The sequence below is a fragment of the Tachyglossus aculeatus genome, chromosome 5, assembly GCF_015852505.1.
Source record: "Tachyglossus aculeatus isolate mTacAcu1 chromosome 5, mTacAcu1.pri, whole genome shotgun sequence".
Lineage (NCBI taxonomy): Eukaryota > Metazoa > Chordata > Mammalia > Monotremata > Tachyglossidae > Tachyglossus > Tachyglossus aculeatus.
In genome coordinates this window covers 90,682,225-90,697,310 of record NC_052070.1, presented here as the reverse complement: position 1 = coordinate 90,697,310, position 15,086 = coordinate 90,682,225, and the positions used below count along the sequence as shown (strand labels likewise).

At 38.2% G+C, this 15,086-nt stretch overlaps 1 protein-coding gene across 7 annotated transcripts in view; it reads left to right on the top strand.

Annotated features, from left to right (window-relative positions):
- Window positions 1–13,917, top strand: part of MEF2A (myocyte enhancer factor 2A) — a 182,730-nt gene extending 168,813 nt beyond the window's left edge. For 5 of the 7 annotated variants that reach the window (XM_038747496.1, XM_038747495.1, XM_038747499.1 and 2 more), the window contains 4 exons: window positions 810–833; window positions 3,685–3,811; window positions 8,905–9,031; window positions 9,601–13,917. In XM_038747496.1, the coding sequence (XP_038603424.1) occupies window positions 810–833; window positions 3,685–3,811; window positions 8,905–9,031; window positions 9,601–9,985 (663 nt within the window). In that variant the 3' untranslated portion in view covers window positions 9,986–13,917. The remainder of the gene's footprint in view (window positions 1–809; window positions 834–3,684; window positions 3,812–8,904; window positions 9,032–9,600) is intronic. The other 2 variants (XM_038747500.1, XM_038747501.1) reach the window with 1 other exon arrangement.
- The last annotated feature ends 1,169 nt before the right edge of the window (window positions 13,918–15,086 follow it).

The window sequence follows — 15,086 nt, the reverse complement described above, 5'->3', positions numbered from 1 at the left end:
AGGTAGCATTATACAGTTCTTTTCTATTTGAATTATCAATTGTATTCATTGTATTTATTAACTGCTTACTGTGTGCAGGGCAATGTACTAAGGCACTTGGGAGAGTACAACACAACAATGGAACAGACACATTCCCTGCCCACAACAAAAGAAGCAACATAGGCTGGTGGATAGAGCATCAGCCTGGGAGTCAGAAGTTGTGGGTTCTAATCTTTACTCTGCCACTTGTCTTCTGTTTGACCTTGGGCAAGTGACTTTACTTCTGTGCCTCAGTTACCTCATCTGTAAAATGGGGATTAAGACTGAGGCCTATTGCGGGGCAGAGACTGTGTCCAACCTGATTAGCTTGTATATACCCCAGCGCTTAGTATAGTGCCTGGAACGTAGTAAGCCCTTAACAAATGCCATTTTAAAAAAAAAGGAAAGCAAGGTTAAGTCAATAAAAATTCATTTTTAGGTGGTAAGGAAAAGGAATAAATGGGTTCAGTTCATTGACATCTGACAGTTACCCGCAAACTTCTATTTTCATTCTTGTCCTGCCCAGGTTGTTTTTTAATCCACATAAACTATTTATTGCATAATTTGCACTTTCACAAGCAGTGGTAAAATGGTAGCAAAGTTGAAAGGCAGTGTATTTCTAATCTTTCTTTGTGAATCAGTGATAAGCCCTACAATAAAGAGTGACTATTTCCACACATTGTTTACCTAATTGAGTAACCCTACAAATAGTTGCAAATCAAATCATATTTTGTTTTAAGAACGATGATATTCTTAGTAACACTGTTATTCCTCTTGTTTGCTGAGTTCAGTCGGAGGAGGATGAATTGGAGTTGGTGAGTTTGGGTTTCTGTTTGCTGAGCAGTAAGAAAGAATGCAGAAAATTCTAGTTTGTACCAATAAGTTTTTCATGTAACCAATGTTCCCTTTATTCATTTGGAAAAGTTTGATAGAAACACAAAATTTTGAAAAATAAGTAAAAAAAATCTATCAGTGTGGCATTTCTATTTATAAATGTACATTTTTATGGAACAATTTTATTTGCTAGAGGGAACATTGGAACCGAGCCTTACAAAACAGTGGCTGTCCATGAGTCCATGAGAGTACTTGTTGAGAATTTGGCCTTTAAAAAAAAAAACCCTAAAAAGATACAAAATACCTTATATAGTTTTGCAAATTATTTAAATATTTTTAGAAAGTGACTTCACCCTTGAAGTTCCTCAAATTGTAGCATTAGGTTCTGTGTTATTTCTCCTCCTCTCAGGAAGATTACATCATTTTTGGTGAAGTCACCTTTTTGCAGAGTTGGAATTAGTGTGTGTCTCATGAGAAGAACATGACCCACAAGGGGGTTCCCTGTTTACTAACAAGGATATATAGTACATTATTTTACCTCAGTTTCTAAGGGAAGAAGGTCTGTTATCAAGGGAAAGGACCCTTTAACATAGTGAGTGATAATTTTTGGTTTTCATCCTTGTTATCGATATTTACTAAAAAAAAAAAAAAAATCTTGCTGGAAAAGACTTGATTTCTCTTTGCTGACCAGAATACCTCCCTGTTGGTTAAACTACACGGAGGTGCCACTTTAGCTGAAAAAATTGAAATCCCCAAAAATGGCTGTCAATTTAAGCCAGGTATCTTAAATTTCTTTTGTTTTCAACATGGACTTGTTGCTGATGGTAGGCTCAAACTGCATGAAAGCATGGGCAAAATGCACTCTTGATTTTCACTTTATAATTTCATGCTTGTGAATGCATGTTGACATACAATTTTCACAGCGTGTTTTCTTCCCCCAAGCATTATTTTTTGCACCACATAATGTAGCTTTTAAGAAAAAACTTCAAATAAGGTTTATCCTAGAAGTTTGGCACAAACTTTTCATGAAAATTAGGCCATTGAATTATTCGATCATTTGGATGGGGTTTTTATTTTTTGATATATCTTATTACAGGCAATTGCTATTTACCCTAAAGCGATGGTCCCATGCATGTGGACTAACAGATATCTGTTGCCCTCTAGTGGCTTGGAAAATTACTCGTTTCTACAAAAATCACTCCTGTTAAAGCTATTGGGTTGGTGGCAAGAACCGTAGTACTGAACTCAAAAATCCAAACTCCAGTGGACAGTTCAACAGTTTAAAATATAAGTTGCAATACTCATTTTCATTATAAAATAATTTGATACTGAGTCAAATTTTCTAGGTGGTAAGGAAAAGGAATAAATGGGTTCAGTTCATTAACATCTGACAGTTACCTGCAAACCTCTACTGAAACTGATTCCAGTTCACTCCTTTACAGATAGCATTTGTTGAGTTTTCATCTCAGTAACTTGGAAAATTATTAAGTACTCTAAAGACTTGATAATAACAATGTATTCAACGTAGTTTTAGCCAAGAATAAGATCTTTTAATTCTGGGAAACAATCCTTAAGAAATCATCAGGTCCAGCTAGATTACATGATTGTCTATTATTTTCCTTTCTCCCTGAAAACCAAGAAGTTCTTCTTTCTGTCCAACTGAAATATGCACCCCCAGTTCTAGTAGCCCCCAGAATATTCAATCATACTTTAAGAAAAGCAAAAATGAATGGTAGCATCACCCAGAAATGGAACCAAGCCCACCTCACTTTTTGTCCGGTGTGGCTTTTGTGTGGTCCGATGAAAGGAACATGTGCTTCCTATCCAATAGGCAAGTTTCAGCCAGAACTGATTCTTGTTAGAAAGAGCACAGGAAGCGTAAGTCACTGAAAAAATGGACTAATACTGTAATGCTTGTCAACTTTGTTGAGACTGGTGAATACAAGAGACCGACTGGTTAAAAATAACTAATGACATTTATTAGGAAATGATCTAATTATAATCATCACATTGGTTCGTCGCTTGCTGTGTGCCCAGCTTTGTAGTTACTGGGTCCTGACACCGTTCCTGACCCACATGGGACTCACAGAACACTTTTCAAATGAAGAAACTGAGGCACAAAGCATTTAAGTGACTTGTCCAAGGTCACACAGCTGGAGAATGGAAGAGCTGGGGTCAGAACCCATGTCCTCTGACTCCCAGGCCCATGCTCTTTCCACAAGGCCGAGTTCAAATGAAAGACTATGCAGTATTCATTAATATTGGAAGTCAGATTTCTTACCAGGCCTACCTAATATAATGTCTCAAAATATTTTTTTTCCCAAATAAAAGGTATTGCAGTTTGGTGCTTATTTAATTGTCATGCTTCGATGCATAAATTACTTTAGAAAGCTGTATTTTTCAAATGTATCTAACCTCTGTAAAGGGAGACTTATTAATTGCTCATAACAATTGCATCTTTTCATTCTATCCATTACTTTTATGTCCAAATTTATGCTCGCTGTGTTATGAAGCCCCTTCTATGCATATGTTATGTCCATATTATTAAGCAGCCTTATATGCCCAAGAAGAATATACTAATTCCAAGATAGGAATTAGGAATTAAGAATTCCTAATTTGAAAAGAAAATCACACCCAGAAATTTAGGCCACTGAAATGTTCACCTAGTTCTGTAAGTATTTTATGTGAGGATTTTTGCAGTCATTGCTACATGAGATACTATCATTGCCCCACAAAACCGTGAACACTTTCACATTTTAATTGAATGTTATTTTTAAAATGCTGTTTATTCCTTAAGATAATAATTACATCTTTTTCTCTAATCATTTACAGAATACCCAAAGGATAAGTAGTTCTCAATCTACTCAACCTCTTGCTACCCCTGTGGTGTCTGTGACAACCCCAAGCTTGCCTCCACAGGGACTAGTGTACTCAGCCATGCCCACTGCCTACAACACTGGTAAGCTATGTTTCCTTTTCTTGGCTGGCCACTCTGCTATAATTGGCTTACAGTTCTGTGATCTGTAATCTACAAGTGCGTACTTGGTAGAGATTTAATTTTAGAAAAGTTTTTCAGTTATAAGAGAGGATACTTTTTAATTAGCTTCTCATCCAGGGAGGCACATCCATGCAACGAGCATTTGGTGGTATATTTTTTAGCATACGTTGTGCGAAGCACTGTACTGGTGCTTTGGGAAGCATCCAAAAAAAAAGGAACACAAGCAATCCACTCCTTGAGGAGCTAATAGAAGAAAGAGAAATGAACAAATACAGCCATCCCTCGTTAAACAATCTTCTTTCAGCCCTATTGAATTTTATTTTTGGCACTACAGTGCTTGAAGTAACACTTTAACATTGAGAAGTGTTCCTTGACTTAAGCACTTCCTTTCCTGCCTTTGAAGTACAGGTGTACTGGGTTTATGTCCTCCCCACAATATCTAAAATCCAGTAATGTGTCATACACACCCCAGGATCTGTCAGCCCCGTCTTCCCTGCTTTGAGCCATTTTCCTTCCCGCTTTAGACTCTGAATATCCCATTTCCCCTTCTGCCTTCCTTCCTCCCCTCCAATATTTTAAAAATCACTACCAGCAAGCATGGGGCAAGAAAATATCGTCATTACCTGAGTTCTTCATTCATTTGTTTGTGTGCACAGCACTGTACTAAACACTTGGGAGAGTACAATATAACAATAAATAGGCACATCCCCTGCCCACAACGAACTTACATTTGAGGGAGTCCTGATTTTTCCTTCTTTCCCCAAACAGTGGCAGCTTCGTTTCAATCAATCAATCAATTGTATTTATTGAGCACTTACAGTGTGCAGAGCACTATAGTAAACACTTGAGAGAGTTGGTAGACACGTTGCTAACGTCGAGCTTACTGTCTAGAGAGGGACAAACATTAAATTATGGATATGTGCATAAGTGCCGTGGGTCTGAGGTTGGGGTGAAATAAGGGCACCAATCTGAGTGTAAGGGTGACGCAGAAGGGAGTGGGAGAAGAGGAATGAGGGCTCAGTCAGGGAAGTCTTCTTGGAGGAGGCATGCTTTTAATAGGCATGTTTTGAAGGTGGATAATTTTTTACCCAATTTTACGTTCCGCTTTGCTCCTCTCAGTGGGCTCTGCTCTTCTTACATCCCTGGTGCACATGCCTGGACTCCTGTGGCTGGTCCCAGATCCAAGAGCCCCCAATGAGATCCTTACTGGTGTCCCTACGGTTGCCTTTCTTCTCCCTCTGTCTGACCAGCTCAGCTTCTGTCTTTGGACTGGGCACCAGCTGGGATGGTAACATTTTTCTGTGCCCCCTCTTTCTCGCAGTGGCACACAGCTTGAGCGAAGGCTGCACAAGTCCCTGGTTTACAAAAACAAAAATAAAATGCACTTTGTGGTGAGGTCCAAGAAAGGATTTAGGGACAGCAAAGGGCTGAGGGGAAAAGTGTGAGGAGTGATTGACAGCATCATTTTGACTTGAGCTCAGTTTTCATGTTGAGAATGTATATGGGAAGGAACTCAATTGCATGTCAGCCTATGGAAAAATATATGCCATGAACCCATTATTCATAATACGGACACATATTTATGCTGGGGTACACCTGTATTTTGACAGACTTGAATAGTCATTATAGGCCATTTCACTTCAGCGTATATAAAGAGTTCTCTAGTTTTTTAGGACAAGGAGCATTTTTCAGAATTGGGCATGAACTACAAAAGTTTAAAAATTAAGTACTGAATTTTATGTACACAAAAATCTAATTCAAAGTATTTCATTACTGCTACGTATTTACAGTGGTATTTATTTTTATCATTTTATATATTGTTTGGTTAGTGTACAGTATTTCTTAGGGGAAACTATTTCATTTAATGCCCTTTGGCTTAATCCTATTTTCATGGAACCAGGACAGAGCATAGCCCAATATTGAAGTATACAATAGTTGAATGAGAGAAGAGATAAAAAGAGTAGACACAAGTGAATAAATGGATGAATAAAAAAATAAACAGATAAATGCATATTAGTGCTGAGGTGGATGGTGAGATGGCATGACTGGGAAGGTGGAAACATTGAGCTATGAATCCCCAGATCACATAACTTCTGGGTTTGGCAGATTTATCGCTCAGTGAGACAGGCTTTTTTTTTTTTTGGCCTGTTCCAACCGTTTGGTTTAAATTGTTGGTGCCTAAGGGAGACAAGTGCTGCACCTATTTATTCCCCCTATGTACTTCTGCCAAGTGGAGCACTTTATATTGTAATATCTTAATTTTTCATCTTTTAAATTTAGTCGTGTTTAAAGATGGAGAGACTGGGTACATTTTTAAAAGACCTTTTCCACAACAAAAAAAACATCAGGGATAGGTAGTACTATTCAGCAGATGATAAGCAAGCAGTAACTTGAATAGGCAAGATTTTCTACAGGATAGCATAAAAATGCCGTTTCAAAGATTTTTATTAAGAAACCAGAATGATCAGACAGGCCCTTTTAAACCTTCAATTTTATGATAAGGGGAACTGAATGCCACCCAATTGCCTGAGACTCTTGAATATCTTTTACCTTCAGACTCTAAGCTCCCTGTGAGCAGTCACCATGTCTACTATGGCATTTATTGTTCTGTATTTTCCCAAGTGCTTATTATATAGCTCTGCACACTGTAAGGGTTCAATTAATACCATTGTTTGAGTGATCAACATCTGATGCTTCAGAGGAAAGGATAGAGGTAGATATGTTAAAGCATCAGGTGTTGGTCAAAGAAAGTTACAATTTCTGGGTTAGGGATTTTCCATTTGACAACTGGAGGGTTTGCAGTTAATCAAATTTCACCCTTGGAGTTTTAAGAAAGGTATTTGCTGATTTATCCCATTTTGGTATAATAAGGGTGGTGTTTGGTAAGCGCTTCAATGCCACTCTGTTCATAAGGGGGGAAAAATATACAATCCCAGAAATCTTCCTCAGAGTAATCTGGAGATTTGTATCTGGAAATCAAATTCTTGTGCAATAGCTGACGAGCAGTACCCAACTAGAAGGCAAAGTGTGGATAAAAATTCCAAGTAGTAGTCACAATATTGAAAAATCTAGACTCCAGTCTGGATCCAATCTGATTTTGTATCTGCTCCAGGGCTTAATAAATACATTCAGTGGTACTAATAAAGGCAGGCCTTCTGCCACTGGGTGCTGGCTGTTTACAGGTTTGAAAAATCCCTGCCACCGCAATGCCGTGGGATCATATTTAGCAGCAGTGTCACAAGGGGTATGAGGTTGAGCAGAGGGAGGGAAGAATAGTGAAGATTGGTGGGCAGTATTACAACTGGGTAAAATTTGTACATCATCCTCCCTAAACACTGCCCCCTCACAGACTTCTTCCAGAAAATCCTGTAGCAGCAAGGTGTCATCATGGGTCACCCCAACTGAATTCCCAGCCAGAACGGCTTGTTGACCCACCTTCCAGTGAGAGTGCCATGGGCTGCAGCTATACGTTATTTTGTATGGGGAGTCTAGATCAACCCTGGCATTTTAAGAATCATAAAATAAAAAATTGACCAGCATAGCCAAAGATGTAAAAGTTGGGCTAGATTCACATCTTGTGCAACCAATAATTTTCTTAACTGTGAGCAGGGTCTTTCCAAAGTTTAATAGCCAATTCACTAAGTGCAATGTATATTTTATTCAGACCTTTTTTTTTGTAGAGCATGTGCAGTTTGCTGTTTTAGCTTCACTTTAATTTTTTCCTTAATATTAATGAGCATCTTAAATCAATCATATCTTTTTGGAAATTTGTTTTTCCCAATTGGAAAATGGAAACGTTTAGACCAAGTTAAGGCTAGGAGGAATTGTATTATGGAGGGAGATGTGGCCAGTGGTTTTGAAAACACAGATCACTTGTCCTTCCTCCAATCCCATTTCTGTAACCCTGAGGAACCTCCTTATTCCAGATACATGTCACCTCCTCGAGGCAGTCCCAGAGACCAGCAGGCTAGTGCAGCATGAGTGAAGGAGCTGCTTGGGACAGCATGTAAATGCCTATAACACTTGAGTTTCAAAATCCCTGCCCCTGCCGCATCTTAAGATAAGGGCGAATTGCATCCCAGAGTACTAGAATCCAAATTGAACAGTAGGCTAACTTGGAGGAAATTGTTAGATGTAATAAAAACAAGGTAGAGACTCGGTTTTACTTTTCAACTTGCCTTTTGGTTTACCCCATGCAGGCATGACCAGTATATAAGAAGGTAATGTGGAACAGGAGGTTGGTGGTGGGGTTTGGGGTTTTTTTTTTAATTATCAAGTTGGCACCTCTGAACCTAATCTTTCCCTCTTGACAAGGTGGTTCAGAACAGAAGATGTTTGTAGTTTTTCCTTTCAGTGAGAAGGAAAACAGATGTTAATGATGAACCATAAAATAACTCCCAATGTGTGAATAAAAATACATATTATTAATTGAGATCATGCAAAGTTAAAATTACATTGCCCTGTTTGTACCCGTAACTATCTTCATGAATATAAACTAATTTTGCAAGTTTCAAAAGGACAGTTCTAGCCCGGGTTTATTGTGCTCATGACCTATCCATATAAACCCTGAAGGACTACAGCCAACCTTACCACGAAGCATGACCGGTGTGGCCCCGAAAGCAGGTATTTCTGGTTTGGGTCTAGAGTGGGTGCCAGGGAAGCAGAACCACCTAAAACTTCCACTTTGCACACTGTCATCCTGAAATGGCAAATCCCAAGAGGACACTGGTCTTAATGACCTCTGTCATTCCATCCCCAAGAGCGTGTGATGTGATGTAAGGGAGAAAACCTGAAAAAAAAAAAACAAAAAAAAAAAAACCACCTCATGACAGAAAAGCTACTCCAGAGCCAGTCTCTGACCCCTGAAAGGAAGATTTTTGTCAGTACACTGAGCAGCAAAGGGCTAGGGGTACTTGTGTATCTAAGGGAACCCAATTGATTCTGAACGTTCTTTTAGAGAATAATTTAATGTATTTTTCATGTGCAGAAAAATAAAGTTTATTTAATTTAAACATAAAATGCAATATTCCACCTCCCCCACTTTTTTTTTCCAGATTACTCACTGACTAGTGCAGACCTGTCTGCCTTGCAGGGGTTTAACTCCCCAGGAATGCTGTCTCTAGGACAGGTATCTGCATGGCAACAACACCATTTAGGACAAGCAGCTCTCGGATCACTTGTGTAAGTAACTCATAAACTACTTGTGGGATAGGAAATTTTTATCAAGCCTCACCCATCTCGATTCTGAGCTGGTTTGGTTACTTTATGAATAATTGGGCCCCAGAAAATAATCTGTAGAATGCAGGTTTTGAGAGAAGATTTTCTGTGCATAAGTGTTTTCTTCACACATCCGAGTTGAGCGAGATAACTGAAATTACTACAGTCATGTGCTATGTTGCTGGCAAAAAAAAACTACCCCCCAAAACTGTAATTGGAAAACCACCCTCCTATACTTTATGGGTTTTTTTTTAAAGTTAAAGCTTTCATATAGATTTCAGAATCACTTAACAGTAATATTCGAATGCCTAAGGAGCTGAGATCATTCAAACCACCCATACCAACTCGATTCAACCTCTTTAGGCTTATTGGGTGTACTGGGTTTCTGAAGATACCCAGTGCTTAAAAAATCTTCAGGTGATTCCGTGGTTAGTCCCTCTCTACAGCCTCAGACTCTAGGATTCCAGGATGTCCACTGACAGGTGGGCACACTAAGACAGGGGTATTTTATTCAACTTTTTTTTTCCTTTCAGTGCTGGAGGGCAATTATCTCAGGGTTCCAATTTATCCATCAATACCAATCAGAACATCAACATAAAGTCTGAACCGATTTCACCTCCCCGGGATCGCATGACCCCATCTGGATTCCCTCAGCAGCAGCAGCAGCAACAGCAGCAACAACAGCAGCAGCAGCAACAGCAGCAGCAGCAACAGCAGCAGCAGCAGTCGTCCCGGCAAGAAATCGGACGCTCCCCTGTTGACAGTCTCAGTAGTTCCAGTAGTTCTTACGACGGCAGTGATCGCGAGGATCCGAGAAGCGACTTCCATTCTCCAATTGGGTTGGGAAGACCCCCAAACACTGAGGACAGAGAAAGCCCTTCAGTAAAGCGAATGAGGATGGACACATGGGTGACATAAAGCTACCTGTGTTGCTGTTTTTATTTTGTGTTATTGCAATGAACTGTCCTACATATCTAAATTTATAAATAAGGACATGAGTTAAATATATTTATATGTATATGCATACATATATTTCTCTTTACTTATATATGTATGGGTGTGGGTGTGTGAGCGTGTGCGTGTGTGTGGCATACACAGAATCAGGCACTTATTGCAAACTCCTTGTATATCTGCAGATGTCCTATGGTAAAAACAAAGAACCCTGTAGGCAGTGGTCTAGTCTGGCACTTTCTTGGACTTTCTGTTTATTAATATAACCAGTTTTTGCAGAGAAACATTGTACCCATATATATCCTACCACACTAGCTTGCAGATACCTAGAGGGCTTCGCCTGTAGTAATGTCCCCTATGTGTTTATTCAAACTGTGTGGTTACGTGTAGTTGATTAAGAAAAATGCTTTGTAGCAGCAGAGCAGTAGAAAAGCAGGAAAAAGAAAGCAATACTGTACATAAACTGTCATTTATATTACCCAACTCGGCATGGGTCTCTATTGCAAAGGGGTGCATGGGAAGGGCTGATGCTATTTAAAAAAACAAACAAACACACGTACCGGTTTTGCACGTGCAAAAATGTATCGGGTCAAAGAAGTGATCTTTAGCTAATAAAAAGAGAGACATAGAAAACATGCATGAAATATTCAGAGAAATATTAGCCTAGAAAATAGAGCATTAAATTAAAATTAATATATTAAGTTATAATTGGAATATGTTTGAAAAGTTTCTTTTTACATTCATACCTTTAAAAAAGAGAAACTGATTTTAGCTCATGTATATTTTATATTAAAGAAAACAATACCCTTATGAATTGATGACTATATAAAGTTATATACAGTACTTTTGAACACATTCTGCTATGAATTATTTATATAAGCCAAAGCTGTATGTTGTAGCTTTTTTTGTAGAGTATAGTTTTATCTTCTTGTTTTGATTTTTTAATTTTGCTTTCAGAGGGGGAAAAAAAACTTGCAGGCGGAACCTTGGAAAAAAAAAGCCATGAACACTTATTATTCTATATGTAAATTAAAATTTGAGCCAAAATCTTTTTGTGTATATAGCATCTTAAATATATTATCACCTTTGGTGTAAGTACCTATGTATTGTACGGTCACCAGATTAAAAAGTATATTTTTGTGGATTGCCGCCAACTTGAAAAAAAAAGGCGAGGTCCTTATTAAGTAGAGTATTCACTGTTTAATATTTACTATTTTGTTAAATATACTGTACTTTCTTTGGATTTTAATTATTATTAATATTATCCCAATTTTTCAGAGGGTTGTATAAAGGGGGGGTTCTCCCCCCTCACTGGTGGTGAATGTGTGATGTTAAATTGTAATCTCTGTGCTGTATGGTTAAGCTTCATTATACATTTTATATATATGTATATAAATAGCAAAGTGACAAAAATCTGGTGTTAAGTTCATCCTGCATAAATATAAAATGTGTTGTAACAGATTTTAAAAGGCAGTATTTAAAACTTGCCTTTTGTAAGAAAAAAAATCAGTGGAAAAAGTTGACCTAATTGAATTCATATTAGAGAAAGTGGTAACACATCAGGCGATCAAACGGTTTTTATAAGTGGTAAAAATTTAAGGGAAAACGTTTATTTTGGAAATAAATCTGTTCCTTAAGAAGTTGAGGACAATTTAAATGGGAGATGCTATTTAATGATGCCAATTGTAAGCATTGGTCTCCAGCAAAAATCAACTGGAATAGATCTCTTTCTAGTGCAATCCATCATATGGGCTGTGGAGTTTTAGAAGCAGTGCAATCCACATACCTAAGGTAGATGAATAGCAGGTAGTTGAAACTCAGTAAGCCAGCTGAGATGAAAGGATGTGCCAAGATTCCATATCTGAGATGCTCTGCAACTTAAAACTGTTCTCCTCTGTGCTTAAAAAGTAGGGCATCCTTAAAAAAAAATCATTTTTTAGTTAGCATTCAGCAACAATCCCCAATTTTTACTTAAGATATTCTTTCCTTTCAAATGACTTTATTCTGCCATTTCCTTTCTAAACCATCCCAATAAACCTTCTAATGTCAACAGCCAAATCATGACAACTTAGGTCCTGAGCATGGAAACAACCTGTGGTGTTCCCAGGCATGGAGATGAATCCCCCAGAGCAGCATAACCAGGTGGCAGTTGAGGTCAGTCAATTGTATTTATTGAGCGCTTACTGTGTGCAGAGCACTGTACTAAGCCCTTGGGAGAGTACAATATAACAATAAACAGACACATTTCGTGTCCACAGGCATGTGCAGGCTAGAGCAACTGCCTTTTACTGCAGGCCCAAACACCTTACCCCCCCTTCCCTTGCCCAGCCACAGACAAATAGCAGAAAACTCATCACCTACCACCTGTCTGGAGATGACGTTCAACAGTCAGCCCCTGCTTGGGCCGTGTCTGTTAGCACTGGTTCCTGACAGATAATGTTCATATGACCCAAAAGATCTTGCACTCTCATCACAGAGGCACCAGGCAACTGCCCTTGATCACAAAGTTATTGGAAGCATACTTGACTTCCTGAACTCCTCACATGTTCACTTTTTACATGGTGTCACATTTCTACCTAGCACATGGTATCTAAAACTGAATTTCCAAGATAATTTTTACTTCCTTGCCACTTAATAGACCCTTTATAACTCTGGAAGTGTTAAGTGATTCTTTCATTATTATTTATGCATGTTCATGAACTTTTGCTGTACATTGAATAGGAGTTATGCATTCACATTTACTGTCTATTTTCTTGTGTGCCTTATGAGATGGCTTTGCTGACTGTATCTCAATAGTCTTTATTTCTATGCAGGTTTATAAAGCAAAACAGTTACTGTTTTCTAAAATGTTACAAGAGGCTCAGAGTTTGTATTGAAATCACATTAATGAAGTTAAAACTTGTTTGGTTTATAGGCATTAAATATCAGACTGTTAAACTCTCTCCCATGAACCCTGTGTGAAACTGAATCCCAACCGATAAGCTTTCAGAAGCATCCCATTTCTCACATACATGCAAACGTACATACAATGGAAACTGATTTTTAATGAGAACAACACTAATAGGATAACTTTGAAGAACCTTTTTTGAGATGTTAAAGTATTTTATATAAGGCACCATACAGAAAAGCATTTCAGTAATTCAAATAGAATATTTCTTTGATCTACAAAAGAAATGAACAAATTGCACTGATTAAAGTTTACCAATAAACATCCTTTTAGCTGTTATGTTAAAAACTAAAACCCATTGTATACATATTGTCCAAATAAATCCAAACTCCATCTTTTGAGCTCTAATTAAATGCATAGTATTACTGAATATCAGGGGTTTGTTATAAAAGAATAATATGTTTTAGCATTTCCTTTAACCGTAAAGGACACTAACGCATCGGATACTTTCCGGTTTAACTGTCATGCGCACAAGAAATACATAGTAAATAAGGAACCTAAAAACTCCTGGCATTGATCATGAGAAGAATAGATGATTAGAATGTGAAAGAAAGATTTACAAATGTAAGACGTTTATTTCTCTGTAGAAACTTTCTTCACTTTGCTGTGCAAGAAGACACTGCTTTGCTATATTTAAAATGGCTTTTTTAAAAGAGATTTATGTATTTGGTAAATGTTTGTAGTCAACAGTTCACACAAGAAGCTGTTCACGGTTTGATAATGTAAAACCGTTTGGCGGCACAAGCTGGACTTTGTTGCCATCCTTGAGATGAACCTTTTAAGAAAAATAAGCGAATCTCAATTTTTCCCTGAATGTGTTGGTTTTTCTTCATTATACAATAAATATTCTAGTGAACTTTTTATCAAATGGTTAAGAAAATGCTAGAGGTTGTTGTAAAATATTTGTATCCTGCATTCACTAAAGTAAAGATATACTTGCTTTTACTGTGTACTCTGGACTTTCTCATATTTGCCTAGACTTTTGCTTGCTGGTCATTGCTTCTCTGAGCACTACCATCCTTCAGTCTCTGGTGTCTTGATAACTAGGGTCCTCTTTCTTCAAGATCTTTGCTTAGTGGAACATCTCCTACATAGATTGAGTGCCTCTTTTGGGACAGTGATTGTGTCCCACCTGAATTAACTTGTATTTATCCTAGGACTTAAAGTGGTGCTGTAACAAATAGGATTATAATAACAATAATTACCAATGATAGAAAAAAAAATTTTTTTACCATTACTACCACACTGAGAAGCAGTGGGGTCTAATGGAAGGAGCACAGGCCTGGGAGTCAGAGGAACTGGTTTTAATCTCTGCTCTACCACTTGCCTGCTGTGTGACCCAGGGAAGTCACTTAACTTCTGTACCTCAGCTTCCTCATCTGTAAATAGGGAAGAAATACTTGTCCCCCCTCCCACTTGGACTGTGAGCCCCACATGAAACAGGGACCAATGGAATTGTCTCATCTACTCCAGTGCTTGGCTTAACAAATGCCATTATTCTTATTTATGACTTACAGATACCTCTTCCAAGACAATCAGTTGGATGATTCCCCCACTTTTTCCCAAAACCTCAGTAGCTCCATTCTCCTGCCTGCACAAGGAAGCCTTTCTTGCACTGAACCACCTCCAACTACAAGCCAGGTGTCAGCAGGGAATAATAATGGAACACCTGCACAAGTCTTCCTGTCTCCATCTGGCCTTCACAGTTCTGTTTGCTTGAAAATCTCATTTTGGAAATGGGTTCCAATTCAATGACCAGCTCCTTAAAAGCCCAGCTGGTTGGCACTTAGGGGTGTGTTGTACACTCAACTTTGTTTTAGTGATCTTCGACCCTTCCAGAATCTAGAGTAATTTTTAGAACACAAAGTGCACACTTAATAATGATGGCATTTGTTAAATGCTTACTATGTGCCAGTTACTATAGTGGATATAAGAAAATTAATAATAATAACAATAATAATGATAATAATAATTGGCATTTGTTAAGCGCTTACTATGTGCAAAGCACTGTTCTAAGCGCTGGGGAGGATACAGGGTGATCAGGTTGTCCCATGTGGGGCTCACAGTCGTAATCCCCATTTTACAGATGAGGTAACTGAGGCACAGAGAAGTTAAGTGACT